At 42.1% G+C, this 22,953-nt stretch overlaps 1 protein-coding gene across 1 annotated transcript in view; it reads left to right on the plus strand.

Moving 5' to 3' along the window:
- Positions 1–22,953, plus strand: part of SYT9 (synaptotagmin 9) — a 157,052-nt gene that overhangs the window by 43,944 nt on the left and 90,155 nt on the right. Inside the window, exon 2 of the mRNA XM_007459868.1 lies at positions 15,695–16,049. Within this exon, the coding sequence (XP_007459930.1) occupies positions 15,695–16,049 (355 nt within the window). The remainder of the gene's footprint in view (positions 1–15,694; positions 16,050–22,953) is intronic.

Genomic DNA, 22,953 nt, shown 5'->3' on the forward strand with positions numbered 1-22,953 from the left:
CTACAAGGTACCATGTGATATCTTCAAGTTCTCCATAACCTGATTGTCTAACTAAATTTCCCGGTGTTGTCTTTTTTTAGGCCCTCAAGACACAATTGTTTTAGGATCAGGAGAGCATCTTGTGTTCTGAACTCATATATATAATGTTTACTTGCTCTTGTTTAGTCAGTGTTCTCTATAGACCATCGGCATCAGATAAATCTGAGATCTGAGATGCTTGTTAAAAATGGAGATTAATGGACTGTCACCCAAGACATATTAAATAAGAATGTCTTAAGACTGAAGTCAGAAATCAACATTTTTCCCCAACCAAAACATGTTTTGTTTTGTGTTAAGAAATTGTCAAACATATTCAGAAGTAGAGATAATAGTATAATAAGCCCCATGTACTCATTATTCAGCTTCAACAAGTATTAACCCATGGTCAATCTTGTTTCATCTATAATTTGAAGCAAATTCCAGGCATGATATCATTTGAATGTTTCCATATCTATACAACATAACCACAACACAATTATCGTATCTAAAAGTAAATAATCATCTCTAACAGCATTACATTTCTGGTCCAGATTTTCCTTGTCTCATAAATTTTCTTAATTGTGTAGTTTTTTTTTTTTTTTTGCGGTACGCGGGCCTCGCACCGCTGTGGCCTCTCCCATTGCGGAGCACAGGCTCCAGACGCGCAGGCTCAGCGGCCATGGCTCACGGGCCCAGCCGCTCCGCGGCATGTGGGATCTTCCCAGACCGGGGCACGAACCCGTGTCCCCTGCATCGGCAGGCGGACTCTCAACCACTGCGCCACCAGGGAAGCCCTTCACCTTCATTTTAATTTTATTTTTCTTTGTCCCTGATTTCCTTGGAAAGTTTCTCCTATTGTGCTGCATTATATTTTAAAGCTGCCTCAAAGACTTTTGCAAAAAAATAAGTCATATGTTAATGAACATATCAGTGATCTTGAGCCACTGGCCTTACTTCATTTTGACCATTCTTTTAAACCAGTTCCTATCATCCCAGCTTCTGACAATGAGTTTCCTCTCCCTTTTCATGTCCCATCCACCTCACTCTCAATGCTCAGCACCACTTTTCCAGCTCTGATCTTTTTTGCTTCCCTCCTCAGTTGTGATTCCAGGTTTACTTTGGCTGCCCTGGAAACACCTTGATTCATTCTGAGCATCCACACTGCTCCTCTCTGCTGTCACCATTAAGTTTCCTGTGGCCGTGAAAGGACTAGACACAGACACCAAATCTTTAGGTTCCAACATAATCCCTTTGAGAATTCCAGTCTTCTGGGACATCACAGGGTTGGAAGAGCAGTTGAAGGGGGAGAGCTCAGGACAGGAAGGCTGGGATGGGAATCAAAAATGTCTTCTATTTTCCTGTTTTGCCCTAAGCTATATTGTTGCTGTAAGAAGTAGAAGTGGGGCAGGACTGACATCCAGGGGACTAGGACAGTGGTTCCCAATTTTTGCTTCCTTATTTATCCAGGACAAGGTTCTCACAACTCTGAAGCAATTGACAAAATAAGGACAGTATAATGGTTTTATTCATAAAGCTCAATATAGTATTTTAAGGGAATGCCATTTGCTGTTAAAACAACTTTTCTTATATGAAATGAGCACGGTAGTAAAGAGTTACATGTTTTTAAGTCTGTATTAGCAAAGTAAAAAGTTGATAGCCTGTGTCGGTCTGTTGATATTTTGTTCATAAATCTCAAAGTCTGAACAGAGATGAGCAAACAAGAGTGGATGTCTTTTATGGGTTTGACTTGGAAGGAAAACTGTGCTGGGGAACTGAGATTATCATTATTATAATGACTATCATGATTTTTATTCTTTTTGTTCCTCACAAACAAGGAGCAGCATTAAATAAGGACTGTTTTCAGCAATGTTTGGGGATTACGGACCCAAGTTCACCTGAATGTGCTAAACCACATATACTTCATGTACTATAGCAGCTTCCAAAATGTTTTTCATTTTTTTCTCAGTAATACTATAGCTCATTGTACAAACTTAACACAGAAGTGAAAGTCCCTTCTGTTTTCATCCCAACAGAAATGGTTTGCTCTATCTCCACATGGCTTTTAATGTAAAAATAATTTTAGCATAAAACAGCAATATACAGAGTACAGTCTATAAAAATATTGAATAACTGTGCTGTACATCTGAAACTAATATAGTTTAAATCATATTTCAATTTTATAAACGCATCTATATATATATTGATATTATCTATCAACTATAGACAATTTCTCTTGTTCCCTCATTTTGGAAGGCAACCTGTAACCTTCTCTTCAGCTTCTCTCCTCTTTCTACTTCTTAATTTTTGACATCATTTTTATTAATTTTAAACTGTCAAAGTTGGAAACATTTCCACTCTCTTCTACAACTATACTTAAGTCCTCCATGCTTCATCTATTGCTTGATTCTAAGAGTTGAGAATCAATAAATGGTGTCTGTGTTATTATGAACATAAAATTTTATTTAGTGCAGAATCAAGAGGTATACTTTGTTGAGGTATATGTGAAAAATAATACTATGATGATTTTTCCTTTAAAAAATTTCCTCCTGGAATTCCTAATTTCTCTCTCTTTTTATGCTATTTTAAGACAATTGATGATGTTATTAAAAACTAAACCCTTCATCTTGTCATTTTTATCTTTTCAAATCCTTTTTATCTGAGGAGGACTCCTTTCTAGAACGCAGTTTTCCTGTTCTAGGCTGCACTGGCTCCTCTCCAGGCCTGCCGCTCAGCTTTCTTGCAGGGACTTCCTTCACTGGTCTTCTGAGAGGAGTGCAATTTTCCCTGTACACTATGTCTTCTATCTCATTTTATTTTTAATTTTTGAATTTTATTTTATTTATTTCTTATACAGCAGGTTCTTATTAGTCATCAGTTGTATACACATGAGTGGATACATGTCAATCCCAATCTCCCAATTCATCACACCCCCACCCCCCACCCGCCGCTTCCCTGCCTTGGTGTCCATACGTTTATTCTCTACATCTGTGTCTCTATTTCTGCCTGCAAACCGGTTCATCTGTACCATTTTTCTAGATTCCATATATATGCATTAATATATGATATTTGTTTTTCTCTTTCAGACTTATTTCACTCTGTATGACAGTCTCTAGATCCATCCACGTCTCTACAAAAGCCCCAATTTCATTCCTTTTGATGGCTGAGTAATATTCCATTGTATATATGTACCTCATCTTCTTTATCTGTTCATCTGACAATGTGCATTTAGGTTGCTTCCATGACCTGGCTATTGTAAATAGTGCTGCAGTGAACATTGGGGTGCATGTGTCTTTGAATTATGGTTTTCTCAGGGCATATGCCCAGTAGTGGGATTGCTGGATCATATGGTAATTCTATTTTTACTTTTTTAAGGAACCTCCATACTGTTCTCCATAGTGGCTGTATCAATTTACATTCCCACCAGCAGCGCAAGAGGGTTTCCTTTTCTCCACACCCTCTCCAGCATCTTTTGTTTGTAGATTTTCTGATGATGACCATTTTAACCAGTGTGAGGTGACACCTCATTGTAGTTTTGATTTGCATTTCTCTAATAATTAGTGATGTTGAGCAGCTTTTCATGTGCCTCTTGCCATCTGTATGTCTTCTTTGGAGAGATGTTTATTTAGGTCTTCTGCCCATTTTCTGATTGGGTTGTTTGTTTTTTTGATATTGAGCTGCATGAGCTGTTTATATATTTTGGAGGTTTTTTTTTCTTTTTTTACATCTTTATTGGAGTATAATTGCTTTACAATGGTGTGTTAGTTTCTGCTTTATAACAAAGTGAATCAGTTACATATACATATGTTCCCATATCTCTTCCCTCTTGCGTCTCCCTCCCTCCCTCCCTGTATTTTGGAGTTTAATCCTTTGTCTGTTGCTTCGTTTGCAAATATTTTTCCCCATTCTGAGGGTTGTGTTTTCTTCTTGTTTGTAGTTTCCTTTGCTGTGGAAAAGCTTTTAAGTTTCATTAGGTCCCATTTGTTTATTTCTGTTTTTATTTCCATTACTGTAGAAGGTGGATCAAAAAAGATCTTGCTGTGATTTATGTCAAAGAGTGTTCTTCCTTTGTTTTTCTCTAAGAGTTTTATAGTGTCTGGTCTTAAATTTAGGTCTTTAATCCATTTGAGTTTATTTTTGTGTATGGTGTTAGGGAGGGTTCTAATTTCATTCTTTTACATGTCCAGTTTTCCCAGCATCACTTTTGAAGAGACTGTCTTTTCTCCATTGTATATCCTTGCCTCCTTTGTCATAGATTAGTTGACCATAGGTGCGTGGGTTTATATCTGGGCTTTCTATCCTGTTCCATTGATTTATATTTCTGTTTTTGTGCCAGTACCATATTGTCTTGATTAATGTAGCTTTGTAGTATAGTCTGAAGTCAGGGAGTCTGATTCCTCCAGCTCCATTTTTTCCCCTCAAGACTGCTTTGGCTATTTGGGGTCTTTTGTGTCTCCATACAAACTTTAAGATTTTTTGTTCTAGTTCTGTGAAAAATGCCATTGGTAGTTTGTTAGGGATTGCATTGAATCTGTAGATTGCTTTGGGTAGTATAGTCATTTTCACAATGTTGATTCTTCCAATCCAAGATCATGGTATATCTCTCCATCTGTTTGTGTCACCTTTGATTTCTTTCATCAGTGTCTTATAGTTTTCTGACTACAGGTCTTTTACCTCCTTAGGTAAGTTTATACCTATATATTTTATTCTTTTTGTTGCAATGGTGAATGGGATTGTTTCCTTAATTTCTCTTTCTGATCTTTTGTTGTTAGTGTGTAGGAATGCAAGAGTTTCTGTGCATTAATTTTGTATCCTGCAACTTTACCAGATTCATTGCTTAGCTCCAGTAGTTTTCTGGTGGCATCTTTAGGATCCTCTTTGTATAGTGTCATGTCATTTGCAAACAGTGACAGTTTTACTTCTTCTTTTCCAATTTGTATTCCTTTTATTTCTTTTTCTTCTCTGATTGCCGAGGCTAGGACTTCCAAAACTATGTTGAATAATAGTGGTGAGAGTGGACATCCTTGTCTTGTTCCTGATCTTAGAGGAAATGCTTTCAGTTTTTCACCACTGAGAATGATGTTTGCTGTGGGTTTGTCATATATGGCCTTTATTATGTTGAGGTCGGTTCCCTCTATGCCCACTTTCTGGAGAGTTTTTATCCTAGATCGGTGTTGAATTTTCTCAAAATCTTTTTCCACATCTATTGAGATGATCATATGGTTTTTATTCTTCAATTTGTTAATATGGTATATCACATTGATTGATTTGCATATATTGAAGAATCCTTGCATCCCTGGGATAAATCCCACTTGGTCATGGTGTATGATCCTTTTAATGTGTTGTTGGATTCTGTTTGCTAGTATTTTGTTGAGGATATTTGCATCTGTATTCATCAGTGATATTGGTCTGTAATTTTCTTTTTTTGTAGTATCTCTGTCTGGTTTTGGTATCAGGGTAATAGTGGCCTCGTAGAATGAGTTTGGGAGTGTTCCTTCCTCTGCAATTTTTGCAAGAGTTTGAGAAGGATGGGTGCTAGCTCTTCTCTAAATGTTTGATAGAATTCACCTGTGAAGCCATCTGGTCCTGGACTTTTGTTTGTTGGAAGATTTTTAATCATCACAGTTTCAATTTCATTACTTGTGATTGGTCTGTTCATATTTTCTATTTCTTCCTAGTTCAGAAGGTTATACCTTTCTAAGATTTTGTCCATTTCTTCCAGGTTGTCCATTTTATTGGCGTGGAGTTGCTTGTAGTAATATCTTAGGATGCTTTGTATTTCTGCGTTGTCCGTTGTAACTTTTCCTCTTTCATTTCTAATTTTATTCATTTGAGTCTTCTCCCTCTTTTTCTTGATGAGTCTGGCTAAAGGTTTATCAATTTTTTTTTTTTTTTCATTTGCGGTACACGGGCCTCTCACTGTTGTGGCCTCTCCCGTTGTGGAGCACAGGCTCCGGACATGCAGGCTCAGTGGCCATGGCTCACGGGCCCACCCGCTCCACGGCATGTGGGATATTCCCAGGCCAGGGCACGAACCCATGTCCCCTGCATCAGCAGGCGGACTCAACCACTGCGCCACCAAGGAAGCCCAGGTATATCAATTTTATCTTCTCAAAGAACCAGCTCTTAGTTTTATTGATCTTTGCTATTGTTTTCTTTGTTTCTATTTCATTTATTTCTGCTCTGATCTTTATGATTTCTTTCCTTCTACTAACTTTGGGTTTTGTTTGTTCTTCTTTCTCTAGTTCTCTTAGGTGTAAGTCTTGATTGTTTATTTGAGATTTTTTCTTGTTTCTTGAGGTAGGATTTTATTGCTATCAACTTAAAACTGCTTTTGCTGCATCCCATAGATTATGGCTCGCTGTTTTCATTGTCATTTGTCTCTAGGTATTTCTTGATTTGCTCTTTGATTTCTTCAGTGATCTCTTAGTTATTAAGTAACGTATTGTTTAGCCTCCATGTGTTTGTATTTTTTATGTTTTTTCCCCTATAATTGATTTCTAATCTCATAGTGTTGTGGTCAGAAAAGATTCTTGATATGATTTCAGTTTTCTTAAATTTACCAAGGCTTGATTTGTGACCTAAGATGTGATCTGTCCTGGAGAATGTTCCATGTGCAGTTGAGAAGAAAGTGTAATCTACTGTTTTTGGGTGGAATATCCTATAAATATCAATTAAATCTATCTGGTTTATTGTGTCATTTAAAGCTTATGTCTCCTTATTAATTTTCTGTCTGGATGATCTGTCTGTTGGTGTAAGTGAGGTGTTAAAAGTCCCCCACTATTATTGTGTTACTGTCGATTTCCTCTTTTATAGCTGTTAGCAGTTGCATTATGTATTCAGGTGATCCTATGTTGGGTGCATATATTTATAATTGTATATGTTCTTCTTGTATTGATCCCTTGATCATTATGTAGTGTCCTTTCTTGTCTCTTGTACCATTCTTTATTTTAAAATCTATTTTATCTGATATGAGTACTGCTACTCCAGCTTTATTTTGATTTCCATTTGCATGGAATCTTTTTCCATCCCCTCACTTTCAGTCTGTATGTGTCCCTAGGTCTGAAGTGGGTCTCTTGTAGACAGCATATATATGGGTCTTGTTTTTGTATCCATTCAGCAAGCCTGTGTCTTTTGGTTGGAGCATTTAATCCATTCACTTTTAAGGTAATTATCGATATGTATGTTCCTATTACCATTTTCTTAATTTTTATGGATTTGTTCTTGTAGGTCTTTTCCTTCTCTTGTGTTTCCTGCCTAGAGAAGTTCCTTTAGCATTTGTTGTAAAGCTGGTTTGGTGGAGCTCAATTCTCTTAGCTTTTGCTTGTCTGTAAAGCTTTTGATTTCTCCGTCAAATCTGAATGAGATCCTTGCTGGGTAGAGTAATCTTGGTTGTAAGTTCTTCCCTTTCATCACTATAAATATATCATTCCACTTCTTTCTGGTTTGTAGAGTTTCTGCTGTTAACCTTATGGGAGTTCCCTTGTATGTTACTTGTCATTTTTCCCTTGTTGCTTTCAGTAATTTTTCTTTGTCTTTAATTTTTGTCAGTTTGATTACTATGTGTCTCAGTGTGTTTCTCCTCGGGTTTATCCTGCCTGGGACTCTCTGTGCTTCCTGGACTTGTGTGGCTATTTCCTTTCCCATGTTAGGGACATTTCCGACTATAATCTCTTCAAACATTTTCTCGGGTCCTTGTTCTCTCTCTTTTCCTTCTGGGACCCCTATAATACGAATGTTGTTGCGTTCAATGTTGTCCCAGAGGTCTCTTAGGCTGTCTTCATTTCTTTTCATTCTTTTTTCTTTATTCTGTTGCATGGCAGTGAATTCCACCATTCTGTCTTCCAGGTCACTTACCTGTTCTTCTGCCTCAGTTATTCTGCTATTGATTCCTTCTAGTGTAGTTTTCATTTCAGTTATTGTATTGTTCATCTCTGTTTGTTTGTTCTTTAATTCTTCTAGGTCTTTGTTAAACATTTCTTGCATCTTCTCGATCTTTGCCTCCATTCTTTTTTCGAGGTCCTGGACCATCTTCACAATCATTATTTTGAATTCTTTTTCTGGAAGGTTGCCTATCTCCACTTCATTTATTTTTTTTCTGGGGTTTATCTCGTTCCTTCATCTGGTACCTAGTCCTCTGCCTTTTCATTTTGTCTGTCTTTCTGCGAATGTGGTTTTCATTCCACAGGCTGCAGAATTGTAGTTCTTCTTGCTTCTGCTGTCTACCCTGTGGTGGATGAGGCTATCTCAGAGGCTGTGCAAGCTTCCTGATGGGAGGTACTGGTGTACCTGGGTGTTGCTGTGGTGGGCAGAGCTCAGTAAAACTTTAATCTGCTTGTCTGCTAATGGGTGAGGCTGGGTTCCCTCCCTGTTGGTTGTTTGGCGTAAGGTGACCCAGCACTGGAGCCTTCCTGGGCTCTTTGGCTGTTTGCTGGGGCTAATGGCAGACTCTGGGAGGGCTCACACCAAGAATACGTCCCAGAACTTCTGCTTCCATTGTCCTTGTCCCCACGGTGAGCTACAGCCACCCCCCACCTCTGCAGGAGACCCTCCAACACTAGCAGGTAGGTGTGGCTCAGTCTCCTGTGGGGTCACTGCTCCTTCCCCTGGGTTCTGATGTGCGCACTACTCTGTGTGTGCCCTCCAAGAGTGGAGTCTCTCTTTCCCCCAGTACTGTCAAAGTCCTGCAATCAAATCCCGCTAGCCTTCAAAGTCTGATTCTCTAGGAATTCCTCATCCCTTTGCCGGACCCCCAGGTTGGGAAGCCTGACGTGGGCCTCAGAACCTTCACTCCAGTGTGTGGACTTCTGTGGTATAAGTGTTCTCCAGTCTGTGAGTCACCCACCCAGCAGTTATGGGATTTGATTTTATTGTGATTGCGCTCCTCTTACCAACTCACTGCAGCTTCTCCTTTGTCTTTGGATGTGGGGTCTCTTTTTTGGTGAGTTCCAGTGTCTTCCTGTCAATGATTGTTCAGCAGTTATTTGTGATTCCGGTGCTCTCGCAAGAGGGAGTGTTCTATCTCATTTTAATCTCACACATTCATCCTCAAATAACTTCCTATGATAGGTGCCTGGAGAGTAATCTTTCTGACTTCTTTTAAGTCTGAAAGTGACTTTTTTGGCCCTCACACTTGATTGATAGTGTGTTTGGGTATAGAATTCTAACTTGATCGTAATTTTTCCTCAGAAGTTTGCAGGCATTATTCCATTATCTATTTGTTAAGTCCAATTCCGGTATGGTTGCAATGTCTTTGAGTTCATATTATTTTTGTTCTCTTAAGCTTTTGTGATTTTTCTCTGATTTTTATGTTTAGAAATTTCACAATGATGGGCCTAAGGTAGGGTTATTTTACTCTAGGTGCTCGGTGGACCCCTATCAATTTGTCCTCCATTCTAGGGAATTTTTTTTTAATTGATGATTTTTACCTTCACTTTCTGTGTCCTCACCTTCTGGAAAACTTAGTTATTAGACTTCCTGGGTACATATTGTATAGCTCGTATTTATTTTGCCTAAGTTTCCTGAATCTTTGGTTCATATTCAGGTACATGTTCCCTGACTTTACCCTCTTTTGAATTTTTTATTTGTTTTAGCAATCATGCTATTTTGTCCCTATGAAGGCTTGTCTTATTTTATTCTCCATCCCATTTACTAGTAGTCCACCCTTATTTTATGGAAATACATTGTGGAAATTTCCTGTGAATGAAATGTTTTAAAAGTTCCTGTTTCCTTCCTGAGTTCTCTCTGTTTCCTCTGGGAACATTTTTTTTTTTTTTTTTGCTTCTATATGTTAATGTTGCTGTAAGATTTCTCTATATGGCTGGTGATTCTTTGCAATTTAGTCATATTTAATAATGAGGCAGTAGGAAAGCTGACCATAAGGCTGTGTATCTATGAGGGAGTGTTTACTTAAAGGGGATTATAAGGGATTCCATTTTTTTTTCAAGAATATGGAGGATTCTACTGTTGGGCACTAGTTCTCATACTAGTTGCCTTGGTTTCTCCCTAACCGGACTGGACAGTATTTGGTGAAGATTTTCAGTCACCGCCCTCGTTTTCAGCTCAACATCTTAGTCTTAGCTGCTACGACATTGGACATGTCTGTGTCCTGAGCCTGTATGAGTTTAGGGGGCCAGGTTGCCTGCCCCTCAGGTGTATCTCCCTCTGCATTTTTCTGGGGGGGGGCGGCCTGTGGCATCCTCTGCCACAGCTCCATCCACATACTGTCTTTGAGAAAAAAAAATTTAAAACCTTGTTTGCTGATCATCCCATGCTATTTTCTTTGTGATTGTTTATACTTTTTATTTGTCTCATATTATTTAATGGGGGCAGGGTGTCAGGAAAGAGAGGATATATATGGATAGATATATATGCATATGCACCGTTAGGAATCACAGTCTCCCTTAAATATTTTATATACATATTTGCACCTATATTTCCTTATCAACATCGAGTTAAAGTATCTGTCATCGCTCCCTGCTAACAATGTAGAGGCCATTTCATTTGTTTTTCCTTCTTCCTCTTTCCATCTCCCACGTTTTCTTGAAATTGTTGGAATTTATGTGTATAGTTACCATTCCTTTGCTCTTTTAAGTGTTGCTTTCCTTAACAGTTCCGTTAAACGTCATAACCTCAAAACCAGCAATTATTCAGATTTAATACACTTTTTACTATCTTCTTTGCTTATCACTAATTCTTCTGATACACAGTATGTAAGTATGTATCTTATCTAGAAAACCCTTCCCTTCTTGGGTTCTCTATTCTGACATGAATTTTTATTTATTTGGAGAATTTCCGTAGCTTGTATTGCTGGAAAGGGTAGGTGAATGGTATATTTTCTGAGTCACTGATGGCTGAAAATGCCGTTCCTTTCTTCTTGTGATAATGTGGCTGGCTGTGGAGTTCTAGGAGTACAGTCTCCTTTTTTTAGTTAGACCACATGAGACCTCAGGCATGTCGGATTCTGGGTACTGCTGCAACCATGCTTCTCCCTCTTAGCCACTATTTTAAACATCTCACTGAGTATAGGAATTCATTTGCCTCTCGCATTAATTTATGTCAAGTGCCATTTATTCTGATGACTCAGCTTGATTGGTTAGCCTCTTTCAAGTTGCTGATTTGGCCCGTTTGTCCTGTGATTTTGTTGTCATCAGTTTATAAACTCCTCCTGTTGCTTCACAGTTCAGCGGGGCAACTACTGTTCCTCTGTCCATATGCAGTGTAGGCGCTCAAGCTTTGTGCTCCTTGGGCAGGAATATTGGTCATTCCAGAACAAGTCTTAAGGCTTGCAGGGATCCCTTGGAATCATAGGTGTCCAGCTGGGTGTCTGCTGGGTCTAGGGGTGTCATGGTGTCTTGTGTCTGGTGTCCAGGGATAGTGCTGCAGTACATTATGTCCTGTGGTGAGGGCTAGTAGCCAGCAGAAAAGGGTTCTGACAATCAGGCACCCCACTCCGCATCTTCCCTGGAGGGATGTTCTCCATGGCAGCTCTGGGTACGGTTTCATGCACTGTCACCCCCAACCAGCAACCACTCTGGGAATCTGGATCACAACTGGGTTACCATTTGCCTCCTTTCATCCCCGAATCACCAGCTGGTTATTCTCTTGCCTCTTTGACAGAAGGACCAATTACACTTTTCTATTCTTCAGAAAAATATCTTTAGAATAATAACTTTTTGATGTCGCTGTGTGCTGGGTTTTTTCCCATTTTTATTGTAAAATATACATAAATGCCAAAGAATATACATATACATATATATGTATAGCATACATGTAGTTTAAAGATCAGTAATAAGACAATTGGCCATGTACCTACCACCTAACTTAAGCAAGAACTCCTTTTCTAAATAAAGCTATTTTGTGATTCTCAGTGGATTCTCCCACTCCCTCTCCTGAGGCTGTGGGTCTGAGGTGGGTGGTACGTGTGGCCTTAGTGACTCTGAAGGCACTTTCTAGTAATTCTTTCTGAAAAAAGAGAAAAGTACAAATAGAGTGTGCAGAGGGCACCCTGAGCTGTTTGCAAGCAGAAGTTCCGACGATTACGCTTAGTGGTTGGTGCGGCTGTGTGGGTCGCTGTTGGTTTCCCCTGGCAGGTGCTCCCTGGCCCCCTGCTCACCTACACGGCCCCTTTGTGTGAATGAGGAAAAGGCCTTCTTGCTATTTGCCAGACATTTTCTGTAGTAACTCTATGTACAAACATTTATCATGACTATGAATGTGACTAGCGGCTCCTGGAGTTTACAGGCCACAGCCTTAACTCACAGTAAACACAGAAGTGGCCACAGGGCCCTCTGGTGGGCTGCATCAGATGTGCACTGAATGCCTGCTCAGACCAGACAGACCCCTGCTCTCATGGATCCCCCATGACTGGACTTGGGAGCAAGGCGTTTTTTGGGTGTGTGAGCTGGGAGTCAGCTAACAAGCTGGAATCATTCTTGAGCTGGGTCAGGGCCCTACGGTTACTAGCAGAAGTGGGCCCAGGATTTACCTTATTTAGCATGTTGCCAACGCCAAGTAAACCCTGAGAGGCCATGTTGTACCAAGCCGATGAGGCCACAGCTCAGGTGGGATTCTAAATACAGGGTGCCCGTAGTCCTGGACAGTCCTGGGTAAAGTCTCTTGTTGATGTGATTGTTGATATTGCCTCTTTTCCCTCTTAAAAGTATCTTAGTCTTGGACAATAAATTATATGGTCATGTTTATTAGTCAACTTTTTGCCATGGTGACAACCGCCTTTGAGACCCTAGTGACTTAAATAAAACAGCAACTATTTACGTTTCGCTCATGGATCTGTGGGTCAGTTTCTGCCCTGCCCCAGTCCGTGTGTCAGCTTTAAGTGTGCTCCTCATTCTGGGCTTCGGGCCTATGCCACAAGCCTTCCTTGATGGCACCCAGGCTGAAATATCAGCCCTATTTAAGACCTCTTCTTCTCACAGCAGAAGGCGGGAGCCCAGGAGTCCTCTGGTCCTAGGTGGCATGGGCCACATCTACTCATATTTCATTGACCGGAGCAAGTCACGTGGCCAAGACCAACATCAGGGGATTTGGATTTACGCTCCTTCCTTGGAGGGGGCACTGTGGTGTGGAAGAGTGAATATTTGGTAAATGATAGTACGTAATTATCACGTCACACTCCTAAACCTTACTGCCTTCTGCTGTGTGCCTCCTCCAGCTTATGCTATTCTCCTAGTGGTGTCTGTGTCAGGACAGTGCTGAAGTGATTAACAGGATGTAGGGAGGGGGGTTTTGCCTCTCTTTGGATTACGGAACGTATTAAGGGGTTTCGCTGTGTTGTGGCGCTCTCGTTGGAGGAGGTGGGGGCCGATGTTTGCTGTGGCAGCCTGATTAACTGGGAGGGGCCTCCTGCTTCCCTGTGCCCCCAGTACTACCACCTGTCATGGAAGTTTTCACCGACAAATTTTCCATCCTGCTCTGTGAGCTCTTAGAACCACATGGAGCCTGTGGCCAAACTGTGCTCTCCCCCACCTGAAGTTGGGGCTCCATTAGGTGTGATTTCTGGGGCCCTGTACTTTGCCCCTGCTGACTCTGTTCCTTGTCCCCCATCCCTGCCCTTTCTGCTCTGCACCTGAGATTGTTAGTTTTTTTTTTTTTCTTTGCTGTACGCGGGCCTCTCACTGCTGTGGCCTCCCCCGTTGCGGAGCACAGGCTCCGGACACGCAGGCCCAGCGGCCACGGCTCACGGGCCCAGCCGCTCCGTGGCATGTGGGATCCTCCCGGACCGGGGCACGAACCCGCGTCCCCTTCATTGGCAGGCGGACCCTCAACCACCGCGCCACCAGGGAAGCCCGAGATTGTTAATTTTCATTTTTCCCTCAGTGTCCCTTCATTTGCCTGTGTTAAGTGTTCAGCCCTGATTGACTTTTCCTTTAAAACAATCCCAGAAATTCCTCAGCATTACTCGTTCACCGATGGATAGAAGGTACCTGGACTTGTTTTCCATAGTCATATAGCTTGCATATCCCATTTCAGTGATATTTAAGGAGAGAAATGGGATAAGCAAAGATTTTGAGCTCAGTTACCCATGTTGAAGTTGGAACCCCCATGTCTCCAAACAGAAACATAATATTGTTTCGCCACAAGGGCAAAGATTGATTGGGAGGCATAGAGGAGATACGATAGATCCATCACCAGCCCTGGCAGCTGGCTTTCTGTCAAGAGCAATTCTTCATGAAGAAATTGTTTTATCATTTCATAAGAATGATCAAGTACCTTCAGAGTCATTTTGAAAAGCACACGGACAGTAGGGGGTCAGCTTGACTCCGTAGGTAAGTGACCTGCAGGAGGGATTCATGTGCATGCCTCAGCAGAGATGCAACCTGCCTCATGTCATGGATTGTTGGTGTGCTGTGGATTGTTGAAATTGTGACTATTAAGTAACTGAGTCCTAATTTTCTCCTTCACCAGAATATGAGTCTGTGAAGGTAGGAGTGTGTCTATCACGTTCTCCATTGTGTCTCCAAAGCCTGGCACAGTCCCTGGCATGTAATGGACAGCCAGAAAACTCTGGCTGAAGCAATACAAGTGTTAATGATGGACAGTAAAGGCAGAACCTGGGGAGAATCCTTGGGGCTCCAGGATGTGATGGAGCCCAGCAAGGGCTGTTAGGGGTGTCCTTTAAAGGGAGGAGTTTATAGCACCACAGTGCCAGGAATGAGTTCAGGTCGATGCCTCAGCTTCCCTGGCTCTACTGTAGGGTGGAGTGGAAGCCTCAAGAGGGTTGGGCTTTGTTCTGAGAGTTGGGTGCACAGCCACTGGACACTGCACTGCCATGGACCCTAGCTGAGGCCATGGGGCTGCGGTCCACGTAGCAGATGTTGTTACCCCCACCAAAACCCCACTCCATTAACACTTGAGCACGTGCCTGCTGACCTCCAAGGCCAGCCCTGCATTTATTTGAAATGTGGGAATTTTCTGGCCACAGAAACTTACTTTGCCACCCATGCTGCAGGTTCGAAATGCCCCTTGAGAGCTGCCCTCAAATCAATGACTGAAGGGGTTGATGTTATAAATAACCCACAGTCCCCTGGTCTCTAGAGTGTGGAACCTCCCTGGCAGCTTAACCTCTGGCCTCCCACTGTGGTAACTGGCTTGATAAAGCCCCCCTTACTGGCTGCTTTCTTACTCCCCTGGATCACTTCCCTACTTCCCTACATGTGTTTTCTTCACCTTCTAAATAAACCTCTTGCCCTTGAATACTTGTCTCAGTTCTGCTACTGGGGAAACCCAAACTATGACCATTGTCCCCGGGTCCTGGGCACCTGACCACCAGGTGGTGGGTTTTCTTGAGGCTTTGGGAAGACTTGAGCTTCATTTTGCTTAGACCGTTGAAAGTTCCTATCAAAAAGAGGGGGGAAAAAGCACTCTAATTTCTCGTTTTAAAAAGATGTTACTTGGGCTTCCCTGGTGGCGCAGTGGTTGGGAGTCCGCCTGCCGATGTGGGGGATGCGGGTTCGTGCCTGCATGTTACACCCTCTGCACTCGTACCTGAGTCCTCATTGCCCCTGCCTCAGAGTCGGGTGACCCAGCAGCATGCCCAGCCTGGCCTTCTGCCATCACTCCTGACGGATGCATGGATGAGAGGGTCTCTCTGCCCGCACCGTGCAGTGGGTGGGCACGGGAGGAGCAATCCCACTGACCTTTGATCTTTGCTTCTTTGCAGATATCTCAGTGAGCCTGCTGACCCTTGTGGTCACTGCCTGTGGCCTCGCCCTCTTTGGCGTGTCTCTCTTCGTGTCTTGGAAACTCTGCTGGGTTCCGTGGCGAGAACGAGGCCTGTTCTCTGGTAGCAAAGACAACAACCAGGAGCCTCTTAACTATATGGACACAGAGACCAACGAGCAGGAGAACAGTGAGGGCTTCCTAGACCCTCCCACCCCTTGTCCAGACTCCTCCATGAAGATCAGCCACACCTCCCCTGACATTCCCCTCTCGACCCAGACAGGGGACCGGGAGAACTGTGCCCATGGCGTCCGTGTACAGCGCCAAGTCACAGAGCCAACAACCTCATCAGCTCGGTCAGTAATGCCCCCTTCCTTTCTGGATGCAAGGCGAACACCACCCTGTTCCCTTCTCTTGGCAGCAGTAGCATTGACTAGCCGAGGAGCCTGTAACCTGTCACATGTCCATTAGGTATCAGAGACATGAATATGGGAAAGCTTGATGCTTCCTATATTCCTGTTAGGTTCCTGAGCACTGCTTAGTCTGTACTTAGTTCATAACAACAATAGTTAACATTGCTAAGACTTACCATGTCAAGGACTATCTAAGAGCTTCATGTGTATTATTTTATTATTGCTCACAACTTTGTGTGAGATGGATCTTATTATCGTTTTCATCTCACAGAAGAAGAAACTTAAGTCAGGGAGATTAAGAAACAAAGTCATATATTGGTAAGCACCCAGGTCAGGGTTTGAACCCCGGTTCAAACAACACCAGAGCCCAAGTTTTTACCCACTCTTCCGTGCTGCTCTCGTAGTGCTATGGAGTTGATTCTCCGTGCCTCTGACCTAGCCTAGCGGTCACACACAGGCTCTCTGTAGAGTCCACACAGTGGCTGGAGGTCTTCGTCCATCTCCAGGCTTTGCAAGGTCTCCAGAGTACCCAGGCCCATTGTCACTCTCTTTCCATGGGCTGGATGCTCTGTGCTCTTGCGCAGTAGAGAAATAATACAGTGCAGTGATTAAAAAGCAAGGGCTCTGGGGTCCAATGAACTAGCTTTACCTACAAGTGTGATATTGGACACGTTATGTAGCCTTCGTCTGTTTCTGTTTCGTCTTGTGGGAGGGGAACGGTGATAGGTGGTTTTGAGAATAAGATGATAACATGTGCATCACATGTACTTTGCACAGGCCTGCATCTAGCACCTGCTCCACACCCTGAGCTGCTATTTTGCTTTCAGTGCTGCTATCATCATCATCATCATCATCATCATCATCATCATCATCGAGACCTGCCTCTCCCAAGACTCAGATGCATACAGGTGGCTTTGAGGCTAAGCAGCCAGTTCTGAATCACTGTATATAAAAATTCACTCTCAATAAGAGACTTCAGGAAAAGAGACCCAGAAAGCAGCTTTCTTTAAAATGAAAATATTTGCTTGAGTGATAGCTGGAGGAATAGTGTGTGCTGTTATTTGGAAAGTACAAGCACAGTTTGGGGTTATTTTTTTTTTTTTTAACATCTTTTCTATTTGTTCTCTAGAAACAGAAATAAGATTTTACCCTTTTTTTATGTTAATCAAGTTTATCCTAGAGGCTCTGCTCATTCACATTAAGTAGGATGGAATATGACAGTTTATAATTTAATTTTTTCAGAAAGCTATTTTAGCATCATTTCCAATTCTGAATTAGAGAGCTTTACCTAAAATATTCCTCTGTGAGGAAATGGATGGTTGTTTGCCATTTGCTTTAGAAGAAATCCTCAGATTTTATCATTAGGATTTCTCTTCAGATTTAAGACTTAAATATAACTGGAGCTCGGTCTGATGCTGCCGTGGAGTTTGTGCAGTGGTGCAAACTCATGATAAAATCCTTTCAGTAATTCAGTAAGTAGGGCCTTCAGCTGGGGTCTCCACTGAAATTGTCTCCTATCTGGTTTGACTCTGCATGTTAATTTTTCTGATCTGGGTTCCATCAATACAGAGTGATAGTACTGTGTTCTTATTAGATTATAGGTCTGAGGATGCTGCCATAATTCTAATGAATTGATGGCAATCATATCACTATAATTATTACAATGTTTATCCTAGGAAAATGTATAAGTAACCTGCATATCAAAAAATAGACTTCATTTAAAACTAAAAACTGTAGACGTCTTCACCACTGGTTTGTAGAAATTGGGTAGAAGGAAAAAGAAAACTAAAAAGAGAGAGGGAAGGAATTATCCCTGTAAAATGCATTTTACATTTAGACTTATTCTAGTTTTGGAGTCATGCAATTCAATTTTCTCTTCTGATGGCCAAAACCAAGTTTGGTAATAATTGACTACCATAAGAAAACTAAACTCTTTCCAGCTGCATTTGACCTAATGCTGATAATTTGCATCATTTCACATTTCAGACATTCTTATCTAAATTACTGCTGACCTAGTTTCATGGGTTATGTCTAGAAATACATGTCTTTGACTCATGGTCTTTCCATAATAAGAAGGGTGTGGTCTTCTAATTCTTTAGGGTCGTGTGTTAGGTTGTGTTATAGGTTTGTGTTATAAACCTAAAGTTCTTTAGGGTGTGTGTTATAAACACACACGCACACACAAAGCCTTTTTACTGACAGAGCGGGCAAAATGAATGAAATTTCCTTGATGCTCCAGAACATTTTTAACATTCTTTTTTAAGTAGCATTTTTCATACCATATTTGGGGAGAGGGAGGGTACTCTTTGCTGAGATGGCTCTAAGCAGTCTGCTCTGCTAGTTATTATTTCTGTTCCCTTCTTTCTCATTATGATCTTTACTTTCTCACTGCTGTCACTTTCTTTCTTACTGCTTCCCTCCTGCAGCTGTTATCACTTGTCCCAAAGTTCCCTGGGCACCTGCTCAGCCCAGAGCATACAAAGCTTAGACTCCCAGTTAAGGCCTCCCCACTGTCATGGCGATTGGCACAGCTTTAGCCATGACATTTGCATCGGAAGTCTCGCTGTCATCTGGCCTCTTCAGCTTGGATATGTGTGGCTCCCACCACCGCCTTTTGGAATGTCCTAAAGATGAGCTTTGCTCCATCTTCTAAGAATGTTTCTGGTCAGGATGACTTTCCTTTGTTCTTCCAAGATCGAGCATGTTTGCATTCTGTTTCTGGTTAGCTCAGTTACTATTAGAACCCTCCAAAATTCCTGTTAATTCCTTTCAATTTGGATGAAATCCCTTTTGTATAATGACCTAATATCCTGGGAATGTGGATCTTTTTTTTTTTTTTTTTTTTTTTAGAACTTTTCAATACCAGAACATTTTAGAGGTCTCCAAATATATGAGAGGACTCCAAATATATGAAAATCCCTGGATCCTCAAAATAGAAGGAACCTTGAAAGGCCATCTAATCCATTTCCTGATTCATGTCCCCAAATGAAAGTTCAATCTGTTTTTTTTTTTTTTAAGTCTTCTCAGATTTCCTTTAAAATACTTTAGCTTTATAAAAATGTCAATTTCCACACCACAAACTCCTTATCAGGTCTGTTAAGGCCTGTGTAATACTGCCACAGTCTGCTTCTGTCAGCTGTCGGCCTCACCTCCCAGCCAGGCCACCATGTGGCACAAACCCAGAGGACCCTGTTAACATGGACTCAGTTAAGAGGCCTTATCCGGAAAAGCTCATCACACTCCATCTACTCTAGCTTCTCTCTTGGTTCCTTCAGTATCCCTGACTTTGCCTGCCTTGGTACCTTCACACATGCTATTCCCTCAGCCTGGAATGCTTTTCCTTTTCCTTTGCCATCCCAGGCTCCTTTGCAGCCTTAATGTCCCTGCTAAAGTGTCATCTCCTCAGAAAGGTCTCCCTCACCACCCTATCTGAGGTATGTGTTCTTTCCTCCACTCCCTCCCACTCCCTATTTTCCCACAAGTTGCCTTACTTTCACTTCTTCACAGGATTAAAATCTATTTCTAACTCTACGATTGTTTATTGCCTATACCCCCCTCTAGACTATGAGTTCTGTGAGTTCAAAGACCACATCTGCTCTGATTCTCCCTATATATCTAACCCCTAGCACAGCCTCTGGCACGTAGTGGAATTTTTCTTGAATGACTGACAGAGTACATTCATCAGTATCAGGCCACTCTCCTCATGTTCTGCTGACAAAAATGGAAAAGCGCAAAAGTATAAACTGAGTAGAGCGTGTAATGGTATGAAGCCAATGGAAGGTCACTTGTCCCAGGTCTCACGTTCATCAGAGCCTTGCATTTAGACTTTTGAGCTTGTCTCTGAATTAAACAATTCTCAGAGTCACAGAAATACTCTGACAGAATTGAAAGAAGACAATTTGAGTCTTCCAAATTTGAGTCCCATTACTGGCCGCAACTCCAGTAAGTGACCCACTAGGATTAAAAGTGCTGCAATTACTCTAGGAGTAGCACAGTTTTATTAAGCTCTATATTTTTATGCATTGAGAGCATTGGTTAGATGTAAACATTTAAAACATAATTTTTTGAATTACTCTTTTAGTTATTTCTTCAGATTTTAATAAACTGACAGCTTCAAAAATGGAAGTTGCCTAGACCTCTCTCAACTTCCATGAGACCCTGAAACCAGGTGTAAATATGTATTTTCTCTGCTGAGATTTAATTATCAGAAACTATTATGTCCATGGCATTTATATATTTACTCTAGACACACGTATTAAACATTTGCTATGTGCATAGTTCTGTGTTATGTGCTAGTAGTGAAAAGGGAGAAAGGATATAGCCCTGGCCTTGAAAGGGGAAATACACAAAAGAGCACCAGTTACACACATTAAAGTGCCCAGATTGTTCTTTAGAAGATTAATCTGGCAAGAGTGTATAAGATGCGTGGGATGGGGTGAAGACTGGATATAGGGATCCAGTTCAGACCTGTGATGATGACGACATGAACTCAATTGGAAGCAGTAGGAATGGAAAGAGGCATGAGATGTGAGCTACTTTAGAGAACGTGTTGGTGGACATAGGCTCATTTTAGTAACGGGATAAAATATTTGACGATGACACCAAGGTTTCATGCCTTTTTAACTTGGGGGAGGGTGGGAGCAGGACATGCTTCAGTGTATCCAGCTGCACTTAACCCCGCACCTCCACCGTCCAAGGCCTGATGCCTGCATCTCCATTATCTCTCACTCTAAAGGCCTCCGAATCCCAGAACCAAGAAAGCCTCAGGTTCCCATTTCCTCCCGCCCTTGTAGTCAGTTAACTGTGTCTGTCTGTCTGTTACTCCCCCTTCTTCTGTCTGTTGGTGGTTCAGAACAACCCAGCCCTCTCCTCTCCATCACAAGGGAAGAGTCCAAGAAGGCCTGTTTCTCCTGTTTCCAGATTTCCCTGTCGTGACTTGAACTTTGTAAAGAAACCCGTCATGGTTCTGAAGTTACAATGTCCTTCTCTCTTTCCTGTCTTTGGACCCCCCAAAGCCTTGTAAACACTGGTGCCCCAAACCAGGGAAGGGATAGGCCAAGTTTCCACCTCTGAGATGGGGTCCCTGAGATGAGAGAGGGTAGAAGGGTGTACACTTGTCCGTGGTTGCAGGGGAAGTCCAGCGATGGGAGGGATGCTGGAGATTCTGAGCTCTGGTTCTTAATAGAGCCTGGAATGAAAGACATGGGCATGTATGAGGTGAAAGCTGCTGGGACAGAAGAGCTGAAGGTCCCATCCTGCTGGAGAGCTGGGAGCCAAGAGGAAAACTTAGTCAATTTCCCTGTTGAGGTCTAGAGCATCGGCTGGGAGGCTGAGAAGTATGAGGCCAGGTTAAGTAGGTAGGCTTGGCTCAAGTACTGTCTCATCCGTGACAATTCCCCTAGCCAGAGGCCTTCCTCTGTCCCTCTCCCTAACCTCCGGTCAGTTCTTATCCCCCTCTGCCCTGATTTATAGTCAGTGTATGACTATCTCTTTACTCCTGGCAAGACACTTCCTTGAAGGCAGTGACTAGGCTTTGCCTCTCTGTCTCTTCCACCCTACCTGACCCCTTGCTTCACACATTCAGCTTTGTTGAATTGCAGTAATGTCCTCTTTCTTAAGATCCAGTGGAGGTAGTTGGCTTCAAGACACCCAGTTGGTCTTGAAGGTGTATTTTAGTATTTAAATTGCACCACTGACTAACTAGATAGCACTCAGAATGGCCCATCGTAGATGGGAACTGACTCCAGACTCAAGTAGGGCCCTTGTTTGAATCCAGCCTGGAGAGAAAAATCAACGGCAGAGGAAGCTGGAGCTGGTACCAGCCACTTATGGCCTCTGCATATGGCTGGATACTTGCTGCTCCCTGCCAGACCTTTCTGCCCAGAGATCCCAATAGAGCAGGATTAAAGCTCTATTCTAGCACTACAGAGGTTCAACATCTAGGCAGGGGACGGACCTGGCTGTGCTAGTACAGAGAACCAGTTGTAGGTGCCTAACAGCATTCCCCTGACTCTCTTCCTCCCCGTGAAAAATCAAAAGATCCAGAGAAAACTTAAGATGGTGGGTTTCTCTGTAAGAAATTTAAATCCCACAAGAGAAACATTCGCACCACACGGTTTTTGCACACGTGGGAATGTGTGTGTCTGGGTGTGGACTGTGTTGGCTGTGACAGGTTCAAGTGACAGCCCTGTGCTTGTGCTCTTGTTGTACCATGTGGGTGATTAGTAGTCAGGAGGGTGTTTTCGGATGAAGAGGAATGTTTGGCATCACAGCATCTGTATGACAAGGGAGAATAATTTCAAACACGTTTCAGGGCCTCTTAATCCCATTTTTATGTCTTTATTTCGTAAAGTAGTCTTAAGGAAAAGAAGACAAACTCCGATCTTTACTCCGATCTTTACTCTGCCTCTTCAGCTATTTACCAACCCCTCAGAGACAGCTTGACTGTTCCCTTTCACCTTCTGGTGGAGAGAGGCTATTTTAATTAAGGTTATTGAGAGGCTGCACAAAATACAATATAATGGCTCTGAACTCTGAGCTAAAAACAAACAAAAATAACCTTAAAGACAACTTGGTATGTAATGACTAGTTCTCTCAGTTTGTGAGGACCCACACGAGGTAAGGCAAAGAGAATCTCAGGGAAACTTTTAACCCAAACCAATAAGTTGATAGGATGAAGAGGAGATTCTGCTAGCAAATATTTAATTTGCAAATATCAGTTTCCAACCTTCTCTAACTGAATCCCTATATACATTTATAGTAGCTTACCTTTCATTTTTATAACCTTAGTGTTTGTTAAAGAAATAAAACCCTTCCTTCCCATCACTAATCACCCATGTGGTTCAGC

This window comes from Lipotes vexillifer, unplaced genomic scaffold (genome assembly GCF_000442215.2).
Source record: "Lipotes vexillifer unplaced genomic scaffold, Lipotes_vexillifer_v1.1 scaffold61, whole genome shotgun sequence".
Taxonomy (NCBI): Eukaryota; Metazoa; Chordata; class Mammalia; order Artiodactyla; family Lipotidae; genus Lipotes; species Lipotes vexillifer.